At 38.5% G+C, this 23,685-nt stretch overlaps 1 protein-coding gene across 1 annotated transcript; it reads right to left on the reverse strand.

Moving 5' to 3' along the window:
- Positions 1-293: 293 nt before the first annotated feature.
- EIF1AX (eukaryotic translation initiation factor 1A X-linked) lies at positions 294-23,685 on the reverse strand. Its single transcript, XM_049643567.1, has 7 exons — positions 23,430-23,685; positions 16,919-17,002; positions 14,031-14,134; positions 12,907-12,957; positions 6,732-6,813; positions 4,003-4,094; positions 294-1,786 (listed from the first exon to the last, which is right to left on the reverse strand). The coding sequence occupies exons 1-7, from the start codon at positions 23,443-23,445 to the stop codon at positions 1,781-1,783; spliced, it is 435 nt and encodes a 144-aa protein (XP_049499524.1). The 5' UTR covers positions 23,446-23,685; the 3' UTR covers positions 294-1,780.

Below are 23,685 nucleotides of genomic sequence, written 5' to 3' on the forward strand. Positions count from 1 at the left end.
TGCGTGAGTTGTACCATCCCTACCATGAACTACCACAGAGGCAGAGTTACTACATTCTTGGTAAAATAACACAGAAGAAGGATCTATATATACCACAAATTTAGCAAAACACTTTTTTGTACAGAGGCCTAAATATCTTTGGAAGTTTAGGTTTTGATAAAGACAATCGCTAAGTCAATTCTTCAATGCTAGTTTCTTTAAGTATTAAAAACCAGCCCATGGTCTCAGATGCATTCCATCTGGGTAAGTGTTCAGAACTCCAAAGAATAAGAAACATGAATCGCAACTATACACTCATTTCTATTCTTTGATTTAATGTTTTATAGTACCTCAGATTTTGATTCCAGTGCTTGCACACTTAGGAATAAGCATGAGATTGGAGAAGATACTCTCATTTTTTTGAAGCCACATGAAGGTTTCTCTCCCTTGGTAGAACTTTTCATCATTGAAAACATCTCTGGAGACCAGGAGAATAAACGTTTCACAGCCTAAATGATGGATCTCTTCTTGTGAAGTTGCAGAAGATTTCAATGTAGCTAGCCAATAAATAGCCCAGCCCTTAATTTCATCTTAGTCAAGTTGAGAACAAAAAACTAAATAAGAGAAAATCCAAATTCCCAATAATATACAAGCAAAACAAATCTTTACACACAATAAAATACATCCTAAACACAAAGTAAGGGTATAATATACTCTGCAGCATGATATTGTCTTTATTGTATTTCTCAGCTGTAGCTCTTCCATTCAGAAATGAGAAACCATCTTTTCAATAAGTTGTTATTTGCTCCTTTTTTTTTTTTTTTTTTACCAGCTTAGGGATGGTTTGAAAAAAGCTTAATTATACAGTTGTTAGGAAATTAAATTTTCATTTATACATACTTTAAGTGTTTACAAAGCACTCAAAATTGCAGCTTATGTATATGACTTCTGAAATAAAATGACACTTTTAACAATAGTTTTGTTCTTTAAAAATTTTCTACATACATGCACATGATCAAAACAATCTTTTCTTGTTTGGGAAATTTCCTAAGCATAGTAAGAAAAAAAAATGGACAACTATAGCAATATTTCAATGTTAAGATGACTGGGTGCCACCTACTGTTTGATTCCTGTAACTACTAACCTTACAAATTAAAAACTGCTATTAAAACCCAGGTCCTAAAACCTGCATTTTGTAAATGCTTTTTTGTTGATATGTTTATAGTGGCAAAATAAGGTTATGAAAGAACATAAGTGATATCAAAATTAGTACAAAAATAGCCACATGCTACTTAAATATGAAAAACTGACCTAATCATTTTTTAATTCAAATGCAGATTTCTGCCTCTTTTAAATTGTATCAAAATCTCAAGGGAACATCTAAGTAACTGGAATATACAGAAAGTCAATGTACGGTCAACAGGCTAGTCAAAGTTAGGGCTTAATCAGGATCCATAATGAATGTACGGTAAATGGTTTATTTGGAACATTCATTTACTAACTGGAAGTGGTCAAAGTAGGAAAGGCAGTAATGCATTTTTCTCCTCTTTTTAAAAAATAGTAGATGTGGTCTTTTACCTATAAGCTCGAATACATCAAAAGAACAAAGGGGGCTTAACATTTCATGTAAGAGAATTCGGCATTACCAGTTTTTCAAGAAATACCTTAGAAACAAATCAGTCTGCTTTAACAAATTGCACTCATGCTAATAAATTTTAATCTTCTTTAACAGGTCACAGCCAAAATCCAAATTGTTGGAACAATCCTCAGAGAAATTGGAATGTAAAATGTTGAATTCAATTTAGATCTGGAAGGGAAAAGAACATCAGATCAAATGAAAGAATTCTTATATTCCAGAAGTCTACCACATAAGGGAGACCTGCACCCCCTAAGGCTATCTTTGAAGAGGAAATTCTCTACACCAGGTTTTTCTCAATTACAGTTTGCTGCCAGTAAATCTTTACAACTTCCTTCAGAATGTTATGCTATACAAGATGTTTTAAAAAAAATTTTTTTTAAATGTGTATTTATTTTTGCTAGAGACAGAGTGTGAGCAGGGGAGGGACAGAGAGAGAGAGAGAATGTGAAGCAGGCTCCAGGTTCTGAGCTGTCAGCACCGAGCCTGACGTGGGGCTCGAACCCACAAACTGCAAGATCATGACCTGAGTTGAAGTCGGATGCTTAACCAACTGAGCCACCCAGGCACCCCGTATACAAAATATTTTTAATAATATTCTTAATAAAGTTTAGTGTCTTTCTTTTGTGTTGGTGATGAGAGATTTTTTTATTCTGGGGGGGAGCAGATATGCAGGAGTACTATTTCTTTCTTTTAATGTTTATTTATTTTTGAGAGACAGCGTGAGCGGGGGAGGGGGAGGGAGGGAGGGAGGGAGGGAGGGAGGGAGAGAGAGAGAGAGAGAGAGAGAGAAACCCAGAATCCGAAGCAGGCTCCAGGCTCTGAGCTGTCAGTGCAGAGCCTGATGCGGGGCTTGAACCTACAAACCATGGGATCATGACCTGAGATGAAGTCAGGAGCTTAACTGACTCAGCCACCCAGGCACCCCTAGGAATGTTATTTCTTTAAGAAAGGTACAAGTGTGACAGTTAGCAAATTCTCTCAATCTGGTTATAGGAAAGAAGGCTAGCATACCTATATACCATCTGGAGAAATGTCTTGAAAAAATAGGGTTCTCAGGTGATTAAAAAAAAGGCAACCCTTGCCTTTGCAAATGGTTCAGGGAAACTCCCAATTCCTTTAGTATCCACTGTCTTTAGCATCTCTTTCCCTGCCGGACTAGAGTCCAGTTCCAAGGAATCACTGGCATAGATTCAGAAATTTTTTCTTAGAAAGTCTTAACCTTGTTTACTAGATCCTCATCCTTACACCTCTGTGTATGTGGTTTCATGTTCAAATGTGTTCTCTGCTTAGGTTAATTTCCAAAAATGCCTTCTACCCCAGCTCTAAAAATGTTTATATCACCCCTTAATTTACAACACAATTCCATGTCAGGTTCTTGTATATAATCATTAAATAATATCAATAAATCAATAATAATCATTAAATAATAAATAATATAATAATTAAATCTACTATCAAAGTATCATTAACAATTTAGTCACAAGAATTTTCTGGCTCAGGGTCTCCAAAGGGAAGAACATTGAAAAAAAGTATGATGTATTTATATAAAAATTCATAAACACATATACACATTGAAGAGATGTACTCAAATTTTAATTCACCATGAGCATTCATAATGGTCTGAAGATGCATCAAAATATAAGATAGATTGATGGACGAATAAAGATAAGAGATATGGGATAAATCAACTATAGGAAAATGTTAATTACAGAATCTTGCTAGTGGGTACCACTTGTGACGCCTAACTCAGACTTCCCCAAGACCAGCCTTTGTAGTTCTGAAAGGCTCTGGTAATTCTGTCGCAGTCTTAGTCAGCAACTAACTTTTACTGTTAGCAAAACAGTACATTCTCCTCAAATACACCAACTCCAAACCAAGAGTTTGCCAACAGTGCATATTCAACGGATAAAATAGTGTACTGACAAATGGTCTCAATTTTAACAAGACTTTTAATATATGTTGTAATTCCAATGCTTCATATCAAGCTGTTCAAACAAGATTCTTCTTTTAACATACTAGTATTTCAATTGAGTAGGCATGTTTCTTTGAGAAGATCTTGTATTTCTTTCAACTGTCTTCTAAATTTCATAATAGCTATCTCTTTAAACACTCAAACAAGTTATGACTGCAATGCCTAGCATTCAGGTTGCCAAAGAAGATATTGATCTTTTCTGGAAGAAATGGTGAAAAAGATTATAAGAATCTTCAAAGTATAAACAGTTTGACTAACTGATAAATAATGAGCATTTTAATTCATGGACAAATCTTGAAATATATCCTAAGTATTCAACATTCTTAGATTAAACAAAGATAGGACAAAGAGCTGGTTTCTCTGTAGATAACTCAGAAACAAAAGTTGAAAAATGTAAGGTGCATCTACTTACATCATCAATGTCTTCATCATCGTCTCCAATGTCATCGAACTGAATTTCATCATCATCTCCAGGACCAAATGTATCAGTTTCATTGATTTTAGCTAAAGAAACAATAACAAATACACTCATATAACCAAGCTGATATTAAAATGAGTAACTGTCCACTAAAAGAAGTGGTCTGTTGGGGCGCCTAGGTGGCTCAGTCAGTTGAGTGTCCAACTTCGGTTCAGGTCATGATCTCACAGCTTGTGGGTTTGAGTCCCACATCGGGCTCTGGGCTGACAGCTCAGAGCCTGGAGCCTGCTTTGGATTCTGTGTCTCCCTCTCTCTCTCTGCCCCTCCCCCGCTCATGCTCTGTCTCTCTCTCCCAAAAATAAACAAACACTAAAAAAAATTTAAAAAAAAAAAAAAGGAAAAAGAAGTGGTCTGTTGAATTATGAAAAGAGACTCTTAGGAGTCAAACTTAAATTTTAAGTTTTGTTATAAGAAAGATCCTAACTTCTACCTAACAGCCCTACTATATAGAATTTTATACAACAAAATCTCAAGGTCGCTGCTAAGCCAAGATGGAAAGTATGAGTTCTAATTTTGTTTGCAGAGATTTTTTTTTAAGTCAGCTTTATGCCCAGTGCAGAGCCCAATGCAGGGCTCGAACTCACGCCTGTGAGATCAAGACCTAAGCCAAGATTAAGAATTGGACATTCAACCAACTGAGCCACCTAGGCACCCCTAACAAAGGTATTTTTAATTCAGGGGGCACCTGTGTGGCGCAGTCAGTTAAGCATCCGGCTCTTGATTTCAGCTCAAGTCATACTGTCACAGTTTATGAGAACGAGCCCACAGAGGGCTCCATGCTGACAGTGCGGAGCCTGCTTGGGTTTCTCTCTTCCCCTCCCCTGCTTGCTCATCCTCTCTCTCAAAAATAAACAAATGTTAAAAAAAAAAATCCAATTCAGGGGCACCTGGGTGGCTCAGTCAGTAAGCGTCTGACTCAATTTCAGCTCAGCTCATGATCTCATGGTTTGTGAACTCAAGTCCCATGTCAGATTCTCTCTCTCCTCCTCTCTGCCCCTCCTCTGCTTTCATTCTCAAAATAAATGTTAAAATTTCTTTTCTAATTTAATAGTTGACAAATATATTAGTTTCAAGTGCACAACATAGTTGATTTGACAATTATATACACTATGGTATGCTCACCACGACAAGTATAGTTATGTTCTGTCACCAAAGTTATTACATAATTGACTATATTCCCTATGCTACTTTTCATCTACTTATTTTAGATCTAGAAGTTTGTACTTCTTAATCCTCTTCACCTATTTCGCCTATTCCCCCAACCCCCCAGCAACCACTAGTTTGTTCTCTATATTTAGGAGTCTGTTTCTCTTGTTTGTTCATTTAATTTTCACATTCCAACACTGCACGAAAGTTCCTTTTTCTCCCCATCTTCGCCAACACTTGTTATTTTGTCTTTTTGATACTAGCCACCCTGACTGGTATGAGGGGATATCTCACTGTGGTTTTGATTTGCATTTCCCTGATAAGTGATGCTGAGCATCCTCTCATGTCTATTGGCCATTTGTATGTCTTCTGTGTAAAGTGTTTGTTCAGAAAAAAAAAGTTATTGAAGAAATAAAGTGTTTATTCAGTTCCTCTGCCCATTTTTAATGGGTTATTTGGGGGGGTGTTTGGGGTGTTAAATGGTAGAAGTTCTTTATGTATTTTGGATATTAACCCTTTATCAGACGTATCATTTGCAAGTATCTTCTCTCATTCAATAGGTTGTCTCTTTGTTTTGTTGGTTTCCATTGCTGTGCAAAGCTTTTTAGTTTGATGTAGTCCCGACTATTTATTTTACAAAGGTATTTTTAGTAAGGCAGGCTTCAGTCACACAAATTCTAAAGCCATTACAACTTACAACTATGCTTCAAAAAAAAGGTCAGAGCACAGGCTAACAACTAACCAATCACCAAACAGATTCACCGATCAGAAAATTTAGTCAAATCATGATTACCCCTAAGCAAGAAAATGAACCAGGACATGCTAGTCCTATTCTCAGACATACTAGATTGAAAATGTCAAGTATAGAATTTCAGCAGAATTTTCATGCTTAAGTAAAATCATACTGTTTTTCTAATAATCTCCAACAGAGATAAAACAAACACAAAAAACAACACACAACGAAACAAAAACACCAAGTGAAAAATGTAGCCTTACAATATAGTATGTAAAGTACACTGCCCCTTTGGTGGGGTTATGAGGGACTTATTTTTGTTCAAGTTTTCCACATGAGAATGCGTAACTTTTTATTGGTGACAATGTTGGTTTTAAAAAATCCAATGGAATCCTATGATACCTAGGATAAGAACTGAAAACTGACTTTGTAAAAGTCAACAGTAGCTAATTACGATCACTGCTTCGTATTTAAAGTAGATGAATACTAACAATCTCTTGAGAAGGTTATTGTGAAATAAATACTGTAACAGTATTATTCTTTGGATTGGTATTATGCAAACGTTCAGAGTTTATAAAGTCTACACCAGGAGTGTAGTTATTAGGGATATAAGTTACTTTTTTTCTTAATGTATCCAGTATTATGAAGTATAAGCATGCATACTTAAATCATGCAAGCACTGAAGTAATATGCAAAATCCACAAAATTCTAACAAAATTTCTTCACCTAGTAACACCAAATACTAACACCATATGACAGGTTAATAAAACAACTCAGACGTTACCATGCTCTGGAAGCTCGCCATACGCCTTTAGACTTCTAGCTTCATCTGCATTGTATTTTAAGATTACATCAGCTTTATTATCCTGAAAGAGACAAGTAACTTTTAGAACTGATTATGCCAAAATATTATTTCATAAATTACTTTCAAACTGGAAAAAAAATTAAATCTCACATCTTTATTAACTTTTTTCACATTTCAGTTTCCTCCTCCCCAGTGTACTTGTTGTGAAGAGCACAGGATCATGTATGGAATTGCTGAATGACTATATTATTAATTATACTGGAATTAAAATTTTAATTAAGTATTAAAACAAAACTATAAAATAATACTTTTCTCCTACCCTCTAAAAAACATGCAGAACTGTGCCAACCCAATCTTTTTACAGGATGATTAAACAGTCTAATTAAAAAACAGACTGTTGTAATGACCTAAGGAAATTAATATATCTTTCCTTGAATCAATGGTTCTTAGAATATGAACTGATTACAATCTCCAGTGGAGCTTTTACATCTCCAGAAAACAGATTAATAGATGTGGAATGAAGCTCAAGAATTTGTATTTTCTAAAGCTCTTCAAGTGTTTCTGATGCAAATATACCAACACCTGCGGGGGACAAACTTAGGAATCCCCCGGGGCTTACACCAATGGGTTAATAAGGCACAAAGAAATACAAAGTCAATAAAATGCTCACACCCGAGTTTGGGTAAACCAGGTAGGCACTCCAAGAATAGGGGGGGTGCAAAGGTCCACAAAACAGGGAGGGGGTGCTGAGCCCCCCAAAATAGAAAGAGGCAAAGGTCTGAAATAGAAACGGTGCAAAGGTGCCCAATACATAGGAATAACAAGATATTTAGGGTGAAAGCACCCCAAATTTAGTACTATAGCAGAAAACTGCTTTCATAGGAGAATAGGGCCAGGTTAGGTAAATTGGTGAATTGAACTGTGGACAGCTGCATCTCAGGCAAAGCAGCCCAGAGCTGAGATGGTTAACAAAAGAAAAGGTATCTTGTTAACCCTGAGGTTATTCCCCTTCTGTATCATCCCCTAGGCCAGCAAAGATAAACAGGTGCGGAGGCGCCTCCTGTCTGCTGTTAACAATCATCTACCCATCTGCCCGGTGCCTGGATTTTGTTTTGTATTGACCCAAACCCCAAACATTGTATATCTTCAAAATCCTAAACACCCACACGCTTCCAAAACTCAATCAGGAGGAAATAGAAAGCTTGAACAGACCCATAACCAGCGAAGAAATTGAATCAGTCATCAAAAATCTCCCAACAAATAAGAGTCCAGGACCAGATGGCCTCCCAGGGGAGTTCTACCAGACGTTTAAAGCAGAGATAATACCTATCCTTCTCAAGCTATTCCAAGAAATAGAAAGGGAAGGAAAACTTCCAGACTCATTCTATGAAGCCAGTATTACTTTGATTCCTAAACCAGACAGAGACCCAGTGAAAAAAGAGAACTACAGGCCAATATCCCTGATGAATATGGATGCAAAAATTCTCAATAAGATACTAGCAAATCGAATTCAACAGCATATAAAAAGAATTATTCACCATGATCAAGTGGGATTCATTCCTGGGATGCAGGGCTGGTTCAACATTCGCAAATCAATCAATGTGATACATCACATTAATAAAAGAAAAGATAAGAACCATATGATCCTGTCAATCGATGCAGAAAAGGCCTCTGACAAAATTCAGCAACCTTTCTTAATAAAAATCCTCGAGGAAGTCGGGATAGAAGGAACATACTTAAAGATCATAAAAGCCATTTATGAAAAGCCCACAGCTAACATCATCCTCAATGGGGGAAAACTGAGAGCCTTTTCCCTGAGATCAGGAACACGACAGGGATGTCCACTTTCACCGCTGTTGTTTAACACAGCGTTGGAAGTTCTAGCATCAGCAATCAGACAACAAAAGGAAATCAAAGGCATCAAAATTGGCAAAGATGAAGTTAAGCTTTCACTTTTTGCAGATGACATGATATTATACATGGAAAATCCAATAGACTCCACCAGAAGTCTGCTAGAACTGATACATGAATTTAGCCAAGTTGCAGGATACAAAATCAATGTACAGAAATCAGTTGCATTCTTATACACTAATAATGAAGCAACAGAAAGACAAATAAAGAAACTGATCCCATTCACAATTGCACCAAGAAGCATAAAATACCTAGGAATAAATCTAACCAAAGATGTACAAGATCTGTATGCTGAAAACTATAGAAAGCTCATGAAGGAAATTGAAGAAGATATAAAGAAACAGAAAAACATTCCGTGCTCATGGATTGGAATAAATATTGTCAAAATGTCAATACTACCCAAAGCTATCTACACATTCAATGCAATCCCAATCAAAATTGCACCAGCATTCTTCTCGAAACTAGAACAAGCAATCCTAAAATTCATATGGAACCACAAAAGGTCCCGAATAGCCGAAGTAATTTTGAAGAAGACGACCAAAGCAGGAGGCATCACAATCCCAGACTTTAGCCTCTACTACAAAGCTGTAATCATCAAGACAGCATGGTATTGGCATAAAAACAGACACATAGACCAATGGAATAGAATAGAAACCCCAGAACTAGACCCATAAACATATGGCCAACTAATCTTTGACAAAGCAGTAAAGAATATCCAATGGAAAAAAGAAGAAGAAAAAAAAAGTCTCTTTAACAAATGGTGCTGGGAGAACTGGACAGCAACATGCAGAAGATTGAAACTAGACCACTTTCTCACACCATTCACAAAAATAAACTCAAAATGGATAAAGGACCTGAAGGTGAGACAGGAAACCATCAAAACCCTAGAGGAGAAAGCAGGAAAAGACCTCTCTGACCTCAGCCGTAGCAATTTCTTACTGAAGATAAAAAGCTTCTGCACAGCAAAGGAAACAACCAACAAAACTAAAAGGCAACCAACGGAATGGGAAAAGATATTTGCAAATGACATATCGGACAAAGGGCTAATATCCAAAATCTATAAAGAGCTCACCAAACTCCACACCCGAAAAACAAATAACCCAGTGAAGAAATAGGCAGAAAACATGAATAGACACTTCTCTAAAGAAGACATCTAGATGGCCAACAGGCACATGAAAAGATGCTCAATGTCGCTCCTCATCAGGGAAATACAAATCAAAACCACACTCAGATATCACCCCACGCCAGTCAGAGTGGCCAAAATGAACAAATCAGGAGACTACAGATGCTGGCGAGGATGTGGAGAAACGGGAACCCTCTTGCACTGTTGGTGGGAATGCAAATTGGTGCAGCCGCTCTGGAAAACAGTGTGGAGGTTCCTCAAAAAATTAAAAACAGACCTACCCTATGACCCAGCAATAGCACTGCTAGGAATTTACCCAAGGGATACAGGAGTACTGATGCATAGGGGGCACTTGTACCCCAATGTTTATAGCAGCACTCTCAACAATAGCCAAATTATGGAAAGAGCCAAAATGTCCATCAACTGATGAATGGATAAAGAAATTGTGGTTTATATACACAACGGAGTACTATGTGGCAATGAGAAAGAACGAAATATGGCCCTTTGTAGCAACATGGATGGAACTGGAGAGTGTGATGCTAAGTGAAATAAGCCATACAGAGAAAGACAGATACCATATGGTTTCACTCTCATGTGGATCCTGAGAAACTTAACAGAAACCCATGGGGGAGGGGAAGGAAAAAAAAAAAAAAAGAGGTTAGAGTGGGAGAGAGCCAAAGCATAAGAGACTGTTAAAAACTGAGAACAAATTGAGGGTTGATGGGGGGTGCGAGGGAGGGGAGGGTGGGTGATGGGTACTGAGGAGGGCACCTTTTGGGATGAGCACTGGGTGTTGTATGGAAACCAATTTGACAATAAACTTCATATATTGAAAAAAACAAACAAAAATAAAACCAAAATCCCCTTTCCCCCTCACGTCAAGTTAATGTTCCTAGTTTCTTTGTCTCCTTGTACATGCCCATCACGTTTACAAGCCTTATGATCTAAATAAATACGGGGCAAGGACCCTTATTTGTCTTTTTCGCGGACATTAGCCATCTCTTGTTTTAATCCTGCGTTTGTTCTTTTGCTAGTCTAAAAGAGAACTTTAGACCTAGAGTCTACAACAAACACCTACTGCCTTAGAATGTTCACACTTCTCCATTTGAAAAGAATCTTAGTTAAGGAAAAAGTGTTCAAGTTTATTATTTCAACTTCTAAAAGTTCTTTGAACCTAAAAGTAGGTCCAAATGGCTACAAAAATGATCAGTGATGCAAGGGCAGTGTGATTCAAACCAGCACTTCTTCAGCTGTGTATGAAGCTCAGAGGGAAATTGTCAAAAGGCATATTCTGATTTAGGAGGACTGGGGTGGGGTCCAAAACCCTGCATCTCTAACAAGTTCCCAAAAGCCACTGATGCTACTGGTTCCCCGACCACCCTTTTAAGTGGCAGGGGCAGACAGGTGGCTTGTGGGAGATTAAGAATCAGAAAAGTTGGTCTTGACTGCCATTTTATAGTCAGAATGTTACATCTTTCTGAACCTTGGTTTCCTCATCTGTCAAAGAAAGAATTATTCTTCCTACTTCTGGGGTTATTTTAAAATCAAAAGAAGAAAATGGACATTAAAATGGTATTAACTGGGGTGCTTGGGTGGCTCAGTTGGATAAGTGTCTCTTGATTTCGGCTCAGGTTGAGATCTCACAGTTTGTGGGATCGAGCCCTGCAGTAGGTTCCGTGCTAATAGCGCACAGCCTACTTGGGATTCTCTTTCTGCCCCTTCCCTGCTAGCATGCACATGTGCTCTCTCGCTCTCAAAACAAATAAACATTAAAAAAATTTTTTTAAATATGTAAAAAAAAAAAAATGGTATTAAAGCAGGATTTTCCAACCTCAGCACTATTGATATTTTAGGCTGGATAATTCTTTGTTGTAGGGGCTGTTCTGTGCAATGGAGGATGTTTAGCATCACCCCTGGTCTCTATCTACTATATGCTCAGAGTACTGTCTCCCTCCCTTCGGCCAGCAAGTTTTAACAAGAAATGTCTCCAGGCAGTGCCAAATGTTCCCTGGAGGAAACAAATTCACTCACGGTTGAGAACCACTGATTTATAATAAAGATTTTAATTCTTTATTCTGGAATATATATTTTAAAAAATTAAAGTATGATCAAGGTTATAAGAATAGAAACATCACTCACAACACGATTAAATACATGGTGATGAGTTCTAACAGGTGGAAACCAAATGGATTGCACAGACCCACAATGAGCAGTCTCCAGGTTGAGATCATGAAGGGCAACTATCATTTTCTCTCCTAAGTGCTCATCCAAATTTAGAGCACACACTTCTATCATGGTTTGTACTGTAATTACTTGTGTGCCTTATTCTCTTCACTACCAAGCCATAAGTATTTTTTGGGATGGGAGTTTGACTCATTCAGCTGTATACACCACAGCAGCAGTTTCCATATTTTGATTTCAGTACGTACACATTAAAAAAAAAAAAAAAAAAAAAAAGAGGGGCGCCTGGGTGGCTTGGTCGGTTGAGCATCCGACTTCGGCTCAGGTCATGATCTCACGGTCTGTGAGTTCGAGCCCCGCGTCGGGCTCTGTGCTGACAGCTCAGAGCCTGGAGCCTGTTTTAGATTCTGTGTCTCCCTCTCTCTCTGCCCCTCCCCTGTTCATGCTCTGTCTCTCTCTGTCTCAAAAATAAATCAACGTTAAAAAAAAAAAAAAAAAAGAAAGAAAGAAAGAAAGAAAGAAAGAAAAGAAAAACTGACATGTGAGGCCCACCCTAAGATTACATTTTTACTTTAACAAGTAAGAACACAAACAACACCACAACTATATAACATCATTCATTCCAATAAAGGGAACTTTTTAAATATCAAAAAGGGAAAAAGGACCATTTATAGCTTGATGGAAAATTCACACTGCCTATTATTTTTTCCACAGTGAAAATGTGGACTCCAGAGACTGGCCATTTGGGAACCATGATGACTAGTGTACTAGGCACAATATTGAAAACATAACTAGCCCTTAAGAAATGTTTGTCAACACAACAATCAAGAGCATGAAGAGGTGGAATTGGGCAAAAACAGTCATGACTTAAGTTCTAAGAATTAATGGCTCATAAATACAATCAAGTGAACAATGAAAAAAATTATTATTATTTTTTACCTGGTAGTCTCGGAGACCAACCAATATAATGTCTGAGGTATTTATCCAAACCTAAGAAAGAAAAGTCACTGCATGTTACATTTAAAAATACAGAATCAAAGCAACACTTGGTCAGTCTTTCCATAAAATACTATTCACTCAACTGTGGGTGAAGTACCTAGATTCAGAATTAGGAAAAAAAACAACCCAAAAAACTTTATTAAGCAGGTGAGCACGTTTCAAATCTGTAATTTGGAATGTTAAAACACACACACACACACACACACACACACAGAACGATCTTATTTAACTAAACGAGTTCATTAATTCCAGAAGAATTATGATTAGAAATTTAGTAATTTGTAATAGTGAATTACTCCAGGTGGTTAGTTATCTATCCATTATATGTGAGAATATAAAGTTAGAAATGTGTTTTCTCCTTCCCTCCCTTCCTTCAACCAGCCCACATACACAAAGCTGGCAAACCTCCTTAAAATAACCCATAAAATCAGTCAGAGGGACTTTTACCCAACTTGACTAATAAATTGGCCTTAACACCCACTATGATGGGAAATTAATCATTACTTTCCAAGGAAGCCCATCCAGCATCACAATTCCAGAAATTTAGTATCACCATAACACTTAATGTAATTCATATTGAAATTTTCTTAACATGTTTTACAAGGATTTCCCCCACCCTCAAATCAGAATCCATACACGGGCCACCTACCCCATTTAACCATTAGGTCTCTTTAATCTCCATTCAACTGGAATAGTTCTCACCCTCAGCCCTCTTGCTGCTGCTGCCCATTTCCCCCAACTTTAAGGTCACTAACCTTGTAGTAAGGGTCTGGACATTTGTTTTACAGTCTCCCTTAATTTGGATTTGTTGATTGATTCTTCATGACTAGGTTCAGGTTAAACATTTTGGGCCTAACAACATAGGTGATGTAAATGAGTCTTTAAATGGAATCCGTATAAAGTTATCATCATGGAATTTGCTGTTTCGATTTATCATAGTATATCACTGTTCTACTGAAATCTTTGAGTAATTTACAAAAATGAGGTCCTTGACTCATAAAAACTATAGAGCCATTTCCCCCCATTAATCATAATTTTAAAGTAAAACAAATCTCCACACCTACCTTTTTCCTCAATTTCCCTCTGATGTGACATAACCTCTTTACACCATCAAAACACATCGCTTCTAATCGTCCATTTCCCAACATTTTGATTACTTGAGCATATTCTTGGGGGAGAGAAAAGAAAAGTGTATGGGATACTGTTCAACTTTTCATACAACAGCAACTTAAAAATTCACATAAAATGGACGAGAACACAGGGGCACCTGGGTGGCTCAGTCAGTTGAGCATCCGACTTTGGCTTAGGTCATGATCTCACAGTCCGTGGGTTCAAGCCCCGTGTTGGGCACTGTGCTAACAGAGCCTGGAGCCTGCTTTGGATTCTGGGTTTCCTCCCTCTCTGTCCCTCCCCTGCTCCCGTTCTGTCTCTCTCTCAAAAATAAATAAAACATTAAAAAATTAAAAAAAAAAATTGACTAGAACACATAGGTATATTGGTTAGGAATAAATGTGTAGTAAAATAAATACAAGGGAGTGAAAAACCAACCCAATGGCAGAACCAGAATCTAGATTCCATAATGCCATTTCTATGGCAAACTGTCTTTACTATCAGAAATGCTTTAATTATCTACTGATTTTGAGTAAGTAGAATGACTATGGTCTTCTTAACTGTATGCTTTAAAGTTTTATTTATTTAAGTAATCTCTACATCCCACATGGGCCTCAAACTCATGACCAAAGTCAAGAGTCACAGGTTCTTTGGACTGAGCCAGCCAAGCACCCCTTAACTGTATGCTTTACTTTTGGAGATCAAGGTGGCATGTCCCAAAATGTACATCACACCCCATCAATCTCTCACACTGGGATCCTCTCCCAATTTTGGATCTCCTTTCCCTCAAAACCTTCAGAAGCTAATCCCAACATAATTTTTGGTATATGTGACACATAAAAAGTAGCTTTAACGTTAGTAATGTCTTTGTGAAATTAGATTTCATTATTAGGGATTATTCTAAAGTTTTTGTGAAGCCAGAAAGATACTTAGGCAAAATGCCAAACTTTTAATCAAAACCTTCCCAAAAGGAAACCCAGGAAGTCACGCAGTTTTATTGCCACTTGGAAAACTGAGAGGATGATGAGCATTCATTAGCTTGCAAAGGGGCCGTCACTAGGGGGCAAGGGAGGGTATTGCTTCAGAACCTTGAGCTTACTCAAGTTGTGCGTAAGACTGACTCCCATAGAGAATATCCACTGATTTGTAAATACACTGAGACTTAACTTTGAAAGGCTCAACTGTGGGGCTGACACGCTGAAGTGAGTTGCTCAGACTACAGTGAACCTAGAGCCTCAACATGGTAGGCCAACTCAAAGGCAGTCTGTCTTCCAAAGTGGGGAAAATGAAAAAGCGATGGTCACAGTAAAATCAACTATTAACGGAGGGAAGAATGAGAAAGGCTAAGAAACTGAAAGGTCTTTTAGCCATAATATGTGTTTCATTTTTAGTGGCTTATATATACACAGCCATGAACAAATTCATCAAAGTTCTATAAAAGGATAATCGAATAAAGTTCTTTGTTAAAATATGCTGGAAATTATTGCAATAACTGGACAACTTCAAAAATAGATTATATACTACGTATATAATGTATTCATGCTAAATTGTCTGAGCGTGATAATTCTATTGTGATTATGTAAGAGAATATACTTAAGAAACACAATAAGGTAAAAGTATCATGAAGCCTGCAACTAACTTTAAAATGGTTCAGGAAATACACACACACGAAGGGTTTAAGGGAATTCATTGCATTAATACTGCAATTTTTCCGAAGCAGCTTTTGAAGTTGCTCAAGGGTTGTGGGGCACCTGGGTGGCTCAGTTGGTTAAGCGTCTGACTCTTGATTTTGGCTCAGGTAATGATCTCATGGTTTGTGATACTGAGCCCTGCATGGGGCTCTGAACTGACAACACGGAGCCTACTTGGGATTCTCTCTTTTCCCTCTCTCTGCCCCTCCCCTGGCTCGTGCTTTCTCCTCTCTCTCAAAATAAATAAACATTAAAAAAAAAAAAAAGAAAGAAAGAAATTGCTCAAAAATATGGGAAACTAGTGTTATGTATCTTAGTTTGGAAAGGTCAATTGTTTGGTTTTATTGTATTCTGTTTTCTGAAATTATATGCTAATAGTACTGGAGAAATGAGGCCAAGGCCTCTAACTCATCCCTTAAAAATCCACTGTCTAATGAAAATACTATGTAGCACCATTTACTGGGTGGCTCAGTCAGTTAAGTGTCTGACTCTTGATCTCAGGGTTGTGAATTTAAGCTCCGCGTTGGGACTCCATGCTGGGAATGGAGCCTACTTAAGAAAAAAAAAATCTACGAAATCATGGAATTGTTAACTATAGCTTTTGAGGCTTAGTTCTTTTTTAACTGTACAATTCTTTCTTAGTTATGAATATCCATGCAAAACAATGAAACCTAGAGGTTTATAAAAATGCTACCAATAGGGGCGCCTGGGTGGCTCAGTCTGTTGAGTGTCCGACTTCGGCTCAGGTCATGATCTCACAGCTTGTGAGTTCAAGTTCCACGTCGGGCTCTGTGCTGACAGCTTGGAGCCTGGAGCCTCCTTTGGATTCTGTGTCTCCCTCTCTCTCTGCCCCTAACCCACTCGCATTCTGTCTCTGTCTCTCTCAAAAATAAATAAACATTAAAAAAAAAATTTTTTTTTTTTCAAAATGCCACCAATCAACACACACAGAGCATACCAAGAATTGATTACTAAAAGAAAGGCTCTAGAGAGGTGGGGGGGGGGGTGAGAAATGGAGGACAAAGAGGAACACATGATTTCATTGCTCAGGATTACAAAGTTATATCTTTTATGTTTAGAAACTGAAAAGTCCCTATTTTAAAAAAGAAAACTACTACTAAAAAAACCCCCTCACTTACAGAAACGCTTACCCTGTCCATCTTCTTTAAACACCAGCTCTCTCTTTTCAGATTCATTCTCATTCTTACCTCTGCGTCTATTTTTACCTCCTTTACCTAATGGTTTTAAAGAAAAAGACATTAATTATTTGCAAAATAGTAAAGAAACTAAATGACTCACAACACGCTTTTAAAAAATCACTTACATTTAAAAATTCACTTAATGTGGTCACACAATCATATTACATTTACAATCTCCAATCATACTAAACACACACATAGCATTACTCCCCTACCCTTCTTGGAAATTCCTTTTGGGTTATTTCTGTCATAAAATACAAACTGCAAGCAGATATTATATAAAAGTACATAAATCCCTAAGGACATCTGCATTCAATGACCAAAATTCCTAGATCATAATGACCACTGGTTGAGCACACTGCTCAATGAATCCCTCCCACAGGTGCCCACAAAGGCCAGGGTGGGAGATATTATAATGAGTTACTGATAGATTTCTAAATAAATAAATAAATAGTCCCCCACCCCTTTTACCAGACTTCCCCACGAAAGGTCTGAGTTCAATTAGGATGACTGGAGGTGAGGGGGTCAAGTTACAGCTCCTGGAATGGGATATACTGATTTTGTTGTGGAGGGAGAACAACTCTGGCTACTTTCAGAATTTGAATTCTACCTTATAGCTGTAGCAAAGATTCAATGAGCCAAGTATTTGAAGTTAAAAAAGCAAGTTATTACTGCCTGAACTTGGAAGCAAACAAGATGTCCTTCAGTAGGCAAATGGATAAACTGTGGTACATCTACACAATGGAATGTTTTCAGGGCAGTGAAATTATTATTCTGTATGATAGTGTAATGGTGGATACATGTCACTATACATATGCCAAAACTCATGCAATATACAGCATAAGGAATGAACCTTAATGTTAATGTAATCTATGGACTTGGCTAGGCTGGTTGGGAGAAATCAAAGGCCAGATCCTACTAATATATATACTGGCTCATGTTAACAACATGCTGGGGGGGAATATGAGAATTCTACTTTCTGTTCATTTCTCTACAAATGTAAAACTGCTCTAAAAACAAAGTCCATTAAAAAACAGGGGCATCTGGGTGGCTCAGTCAGTTGAGCATCAACTCGATTTTGGCTCAGGTCATGATACCAGTGATGAGGGAAACAAAGGCAAGAAAAATGTAGTTTAAATTAAATCCCCTTACAGCTTACAGCCCACTCTGATACCAGAGACCTGCAGCATGTAACATTCCACAAGGAGTTTATGGCTGCCTTAATGTCGATAAATGTTTACATGATATGAAACACCCAAAGCAACTGGAGCGCCTGAATGGCTCAGTTGAGCGTCTGATTAGCGTCCAACTTAGGCTCAGATCATGATCTCCAGGTTCATAGGTTAAAGCCCCACATAGGGCTCTGTGCAAACAGCTCAGAGACTGAGCCTGCTTTGAATTCTGTGTCTCCCTCTCTCTCTGCCCCTTCCCAAGTCACACTCTTTCTCTCTCAAAAATAAACATTAAAAAAAAAACAAAAAAAAAACCCCAAAACTAAATGCAACCTTATCTTGACAATAGCTAAATCTTCAGGGTTCTATAAGACTCTGCTTTCAGCATACAGAAATTCCTTAGAAACTATCTCTATCCCCCCGCCCACTGCCTCCACAAACTTAAAAGTGTATCATCAGTCTCTCCTCACAATCCCAGCGCACAGCTCTTTCTACCCACGGATCCTGTCCCCCGTGTTATAATAAAATCACCTTTTTGCACAAAGACATCTGAAGAATTCTTTCTTAGCCGTTTGCTCATGAACCCCACTTCAAATTTCATCACTAAGGTTGTGGGATCATGCTGAGCATGAAGCCTGCTTAAGATTCTCTCTTCTCTGCCCCTCTCCCTTGCTTTCAAGCAAGCGCACTCTCTAAAACAGGGATGAAATCAGCAAAATCCAGACAGTGGGGGCAAAGGAAGACAATTTGTTTTCCTCACTAGATACCTTATTGGGGGGGAAGGGGGAAGAATCAGATAGATGGGGAACTTAAAGATTTTTTAACAGACTTAAAAGACATTATCTACCAATAGCAAGGTGTAGACCAAATCTGGATCCTGATTTGGTGTGGATGGTGCTGGTGCAAGTTTAGTTGTGAATTGTGTCTGGGGCCAGGAGGTAACTACCTAAATGTATATTATACTAGTATACTTTTGTACATATGTATATATTCAAAATTCTTCAAAATGTAAATTTAAAAATGAATACAAGGTGAAGAAGAGTAGAAGGCTACCATTGGTGTAAAAAAAGAAAAATGCATATTCATATTTGCTTGTATATACATAAAATACTTCTGGAAAGGCATATGCAAAAAACTTAACAATGACCACCTGTGAGAAGAACTGTTTGGCAACAGGACATGTTCTAGAAAGAGACTGCACTTTTCACATTTTGAAATTTGAACTGCGAATGTATTTACTATTCAAAAATTTAAAAAAAAATACTTCAACCAAAAGCAGAGGTATATGATCCTTTAGGTGGGAAAACTGGTAAAAGGTTATTGTCCTTATTACAGGTACCAAGAAGCAGGCCTAACCTAGCCATAAAGAAAAGACAAACAGGAACAATATTTCTGAGATGGAAACAAGAGAATTATGACCAGATGTAGAGGGAGGGAAAAGCAAAGGATGAATGGAGCTTTCACAAAAAACTTCTCAGGATCTCAGACTACGTAAAATGAGGGAGTTAGAACAGAAGATGTAAACACCTCCACCTTGCTTCTACCATTTAGAATTCTAGATTCTTCTATCTCCTGATATCCTTAAAAAAAAACCCGTAATTCTCCCTCTCCCTTTGTTTTTCATACTTTCAATGATGACAATACCCATCACTTCCCGACTCTCTTTTTTTCTTACAGGGCCACTTGCACTATTTTTTTTTTTAAAGTTTATATATTTTGAGAGAGAGAGAAAGAGACAATCCCAAGCAGGCTCCATGGGGCTCACCTGGGGCTCAAACCCATGAACTGTGAGATCATGACCTGAGCCGAAATCAGGAGTCGGATGCTAAACCAACTGAGCCACCCAGGTGCGCCACCACTTGCACTATTCTGGATCTTTACCAGCCCCCACCCCACATTATGCCTATTCCTCTGGAGCTTCATTAATTCCAAAGTCCCACCATCTGCTAACCCACTTTCTAAGGAAATTAAATTTTCTCTTACCTATCACTTCTATGCTAATTTTGTATCTCAGCCCCTCTACTTCAACTAAGCATTGGTTTCATATTTACAATGGGTCCAGTGAATGGGCTACTGTCATCTCAAGCTCAAGATTTTATTCAAAACTCATTTTTTCTTTACAAAACTGGTCCTTAATCAACACTCCCATTTCTGTTAGTGGTAACATGATCACCTTACGGAACATAAATCTCTCAACCTATAAACAAGCCAGCCTACCTCTCAATACTTCCCTTCCACTATCTTATACTTCAATCCAAGCAGATTTCTCACTGTCCCAGTAACTTACCCTTAAGTTACTATGCCCAAACTATGCCTATGAGACAGGTACTATTTTGTCTTTATTTCACAAGAGATGATAGTCTTTGAAAGGTTAAGTGACTTATCCAAGGCGATATCACATGAAGTGAGATCTGGGATTTGAAGTGAGCAGTATGTCCCCACTTAACTATACTCTTAATCACTATATGATAAAGTCACCCATTTACTTGTCATAATCACCCTATGAAGTAATAACATTTATCCCCAGTTTACCAGGGAGTTCACTGAAGATCAGACAATTAACTCATTTATTATTTCAGGGTGTGTGGGTGAAGAGTCTCAAACCTGATCTTTTTGTTCCTGACCCTCATATTAGAGTCTCTCTCCACAGCACTTTGTTCCCATTCCAGAACCTACTAAACCACATTGATGGCCATTTTCAAAAGGTAGGAGAAAGACTGTAAGTGGTAGTGATACTAAAGAACTCATGGAAAGAACCTGGAAGCAGCAAAAGGTTCATAGTCCAAACAAAATAATGAATGTGCACCTGGCCACTGCAAAGACAGACACATTAACTTCTAGAATCCAGTGAACTTAATGAGTCCTAGGGGCAGTCTCGTAATGCTTTGTGCTATTGTCAGGTGGACCTCTATATCCGGACCCACCCAGAGTCCTTAGAGTTTAGTATGTGAGGCATTCTTCACATACTAATACTGGGAAACCCAAACTGCTTTCCTAGGAAGAGTAAAGTTATCTCTGGCTTCAAGCCATTAATCATTCAAGCCAGATCTTCAAACTAGAGTGAAAGCTCCTTTAGGGCAAGGATCTTACTGGCTTTGTTTACTGAATTATTATATACAGAGCTGGGCAATTCTTTGAATGAATCCGTCAAGGGTAGTCTATACATTCCTAAAGGAGGGGCAATTTTAAAATCAAAGGCAGTAACTTCCTCAAAGTGTGGGAACACCTTACCCCAAATGGTTGTCATGAGTGGACCAAAGGATACCCTTTTTTTCTGAGGTAATAAGCTAAAAAGAATCTAGAGGATTCTAGAGGAAATAAGCTGGTGACAATCAGTCCAAAGCAAAACTCATTCAACACACAGTTCATGGCAATTTATATCCTTGTGAAATCACCACCAAGATTATATTCAGAAGACTTCTGGCTCTTCCAATAAAGAAAAACAAAGAAAACCCCATGAATTTATTTCTACATTAGTAAACCTCATCTTATAAAATCCAGGGGTCTTGAAAAGCACTGTTCCTCTAAGGTAACAGATTGGTTTTACATGTAATGGAATGATAAACACCAAATTCAGAATGGTGGTTACTTCCAGAAACAGGAAGACAGGGGAAGAGACCAAGGGTTTTAACTGATCCTGTGTTTTAATTTCTCAAGTTCAGAATAATGGATTCCCAGGTGTTCACTATATTGTTATATTTTTCGTACGCGTCAAATATTATTTATAAAGAATGATCTATTGCTTGCCAATTCATCAGAACTAACCATACCCTGATCACTCCCCTATTTTACTGCCATGTAATGGAATACAACTTTAAAGGAGGCTAGTGAACTAGATGTGATTTAATGTATAAGTTTAATGCAGAAGTCCTGTTCCCGTAGAACCTATTATTATTCATCCGAGAGTGAAGTCAACAAAAGGAAGGTGACTTAATCCAACAAGTATTTATTGAGCATCTACTAAGTGTCAAGTGCTAGCAATTCAATGTGATTAAGACAGATACCATTACTGTCTATTATAGCTTACAATCTAGTGAGGGAATTGGAAGCCTCCTCACTAGAAATAAAAGGGAGAATGAGATACTTACTGAGGTGATCCAATTACCATCTAAGAGGAAATAAGACATTAGACAGGTTATCCCAGAAAAATTAACAGTAAAATGCTACAAAAAGGGTCTGCAAGCTACATTTTGAGATAACTGCACCAAATCTTGCACAGAACTGCAAGCAAGTACCCCAAGGGATAAAATGAGTAGCCACAGAGGCAAAGAGGAAATCAGGTAAAATCCCTGGAGCCGTCTGTGAAGTAGAAAAGAGAACAGAAGTAGGCCTGGGTCCAGGCAAGGGTCTGAAGGATTAATAACCAAAGGAAACTTCCCGTGGGTTGTGTAATACGCTCCTCTCCTGAGGGAAACACAATGATTTCCCTGTTTCTACTGGCACAATTTCCTTGGAGAAATTATAAAGATACTTAAAAAGACAGAAGTTTCCTGAAGTCTAAAAAAGGGGATAATTTCTTTAAGACTCTTCCGCTTTTAGGTAGATTAGGCCTTCCATTTTGGAAGTTCCAAATAAACATCTTCAAGACTGATAATTTGTGGACGTTTAGCCTCAGAATGGAGAAAACTTAAAGGTCTTTACTCCTAATACAATATATACAAGATCCGAAGCAAAAATAAGAAAACCTGGTTAAATATGAAAGTGTTCCAAAAAAAAAAAAAAAAAGGTAAACGCCGTAAAGGGATGGGGAAGAGTAAATCTCTAGACATGAACCCTAAATATGTAAATACGCATTAAGGTTTCAGTCACTGTGTAAAAGGGAGAGGGAGTAGTCTCAACAACACTCAACTATTTATAAAGAAACCCATGCAGGAGTACCTGATCACTAAAGCAGGCATTACTCTTTCAAAGTTAAGAACTGCTTCCAGGGCTTAACTCTCGTTGCCCAGGAAGGCCAAAGGCTCCCATTTGTGAAACCCTGGCCGCCCGGGAGAGGTCTCCCCACAGGTCCATAAAGCGCCGCGGTCAGTCTGGCGCGAATCGGGAGCAAAAGCCCACATTCTCCCGCAGGAGGCCCTACAAAAATGGCGTCGGCTCCACCCCAATGTGACCAAACTGGTACACAAGAGTAACTTCTCAGCTCCTTTCCCAAGCCCCAAACCGCGTGTGGATCGTCCAGCCGCCTGCAGGCAGAGAGGAGTGTAAGATCACTGCGGCCTGGGCAATACGGAGCGCCGCGGACAGGACCGGGCCGAGCGGAGTCGTGGTCCCGGGGTCCAAGGCAGCATTACCTTTATTCTTGGGCATGGCGGTGACGGCGGCCTCCCGGCGTTTCCGACTCCTATCCGAGTGGTGGTGGTGGCGGCGGCAGCAGCGACTCTTCCGAGGGGCCCCAAGGGCGACGCGTGGGACCGCACGGTACCAAACAGCCAAGCGAGGCCGGGTCGCGTGCGCGGGAGAGTCTCGCAACCGACTTCTTCCGAGATCCGCCTGCGCCCACGCTCAGCCGCAGCAAATGGCGTCGCGACTGCTTGCGTCACTTTTCCC

The sequence above is a fragment of the Panthera uncia genome, chromosome X (assembly GCF_023721935.1).
Source record: "Panthera uncia isolate 11264 chromosome X, Puncia_PCG_1.0, whole genome shotgun sequence".
NCBI classification, from domain to species: Eukaryota; Metazoa; Chordata; class Mammalia; order Carnivora; family Felidae; genus Panthera; species Panthera uncia.

Excerpts from the sequence above, each read along its gene's own strand:
- EIF1AX (XM_049643567.1), bottom strand. Across the intron at positions 14,135-16,918 it reads GTTTAAAGAAGATGGACAGG|AATATGCTCAAGTAATCAAA; the intron begins GTAAGCGTTTCT and ends CTCTCCCCCAAG. Across the intron at positions 12,958-14,030 it reads GAGGGAAATTGAGGAAAAAG|GTTTGGATAAATACCTCAGA; the intron begins GTAGGTGTGGAG and ends TTTCTTTCTTAG.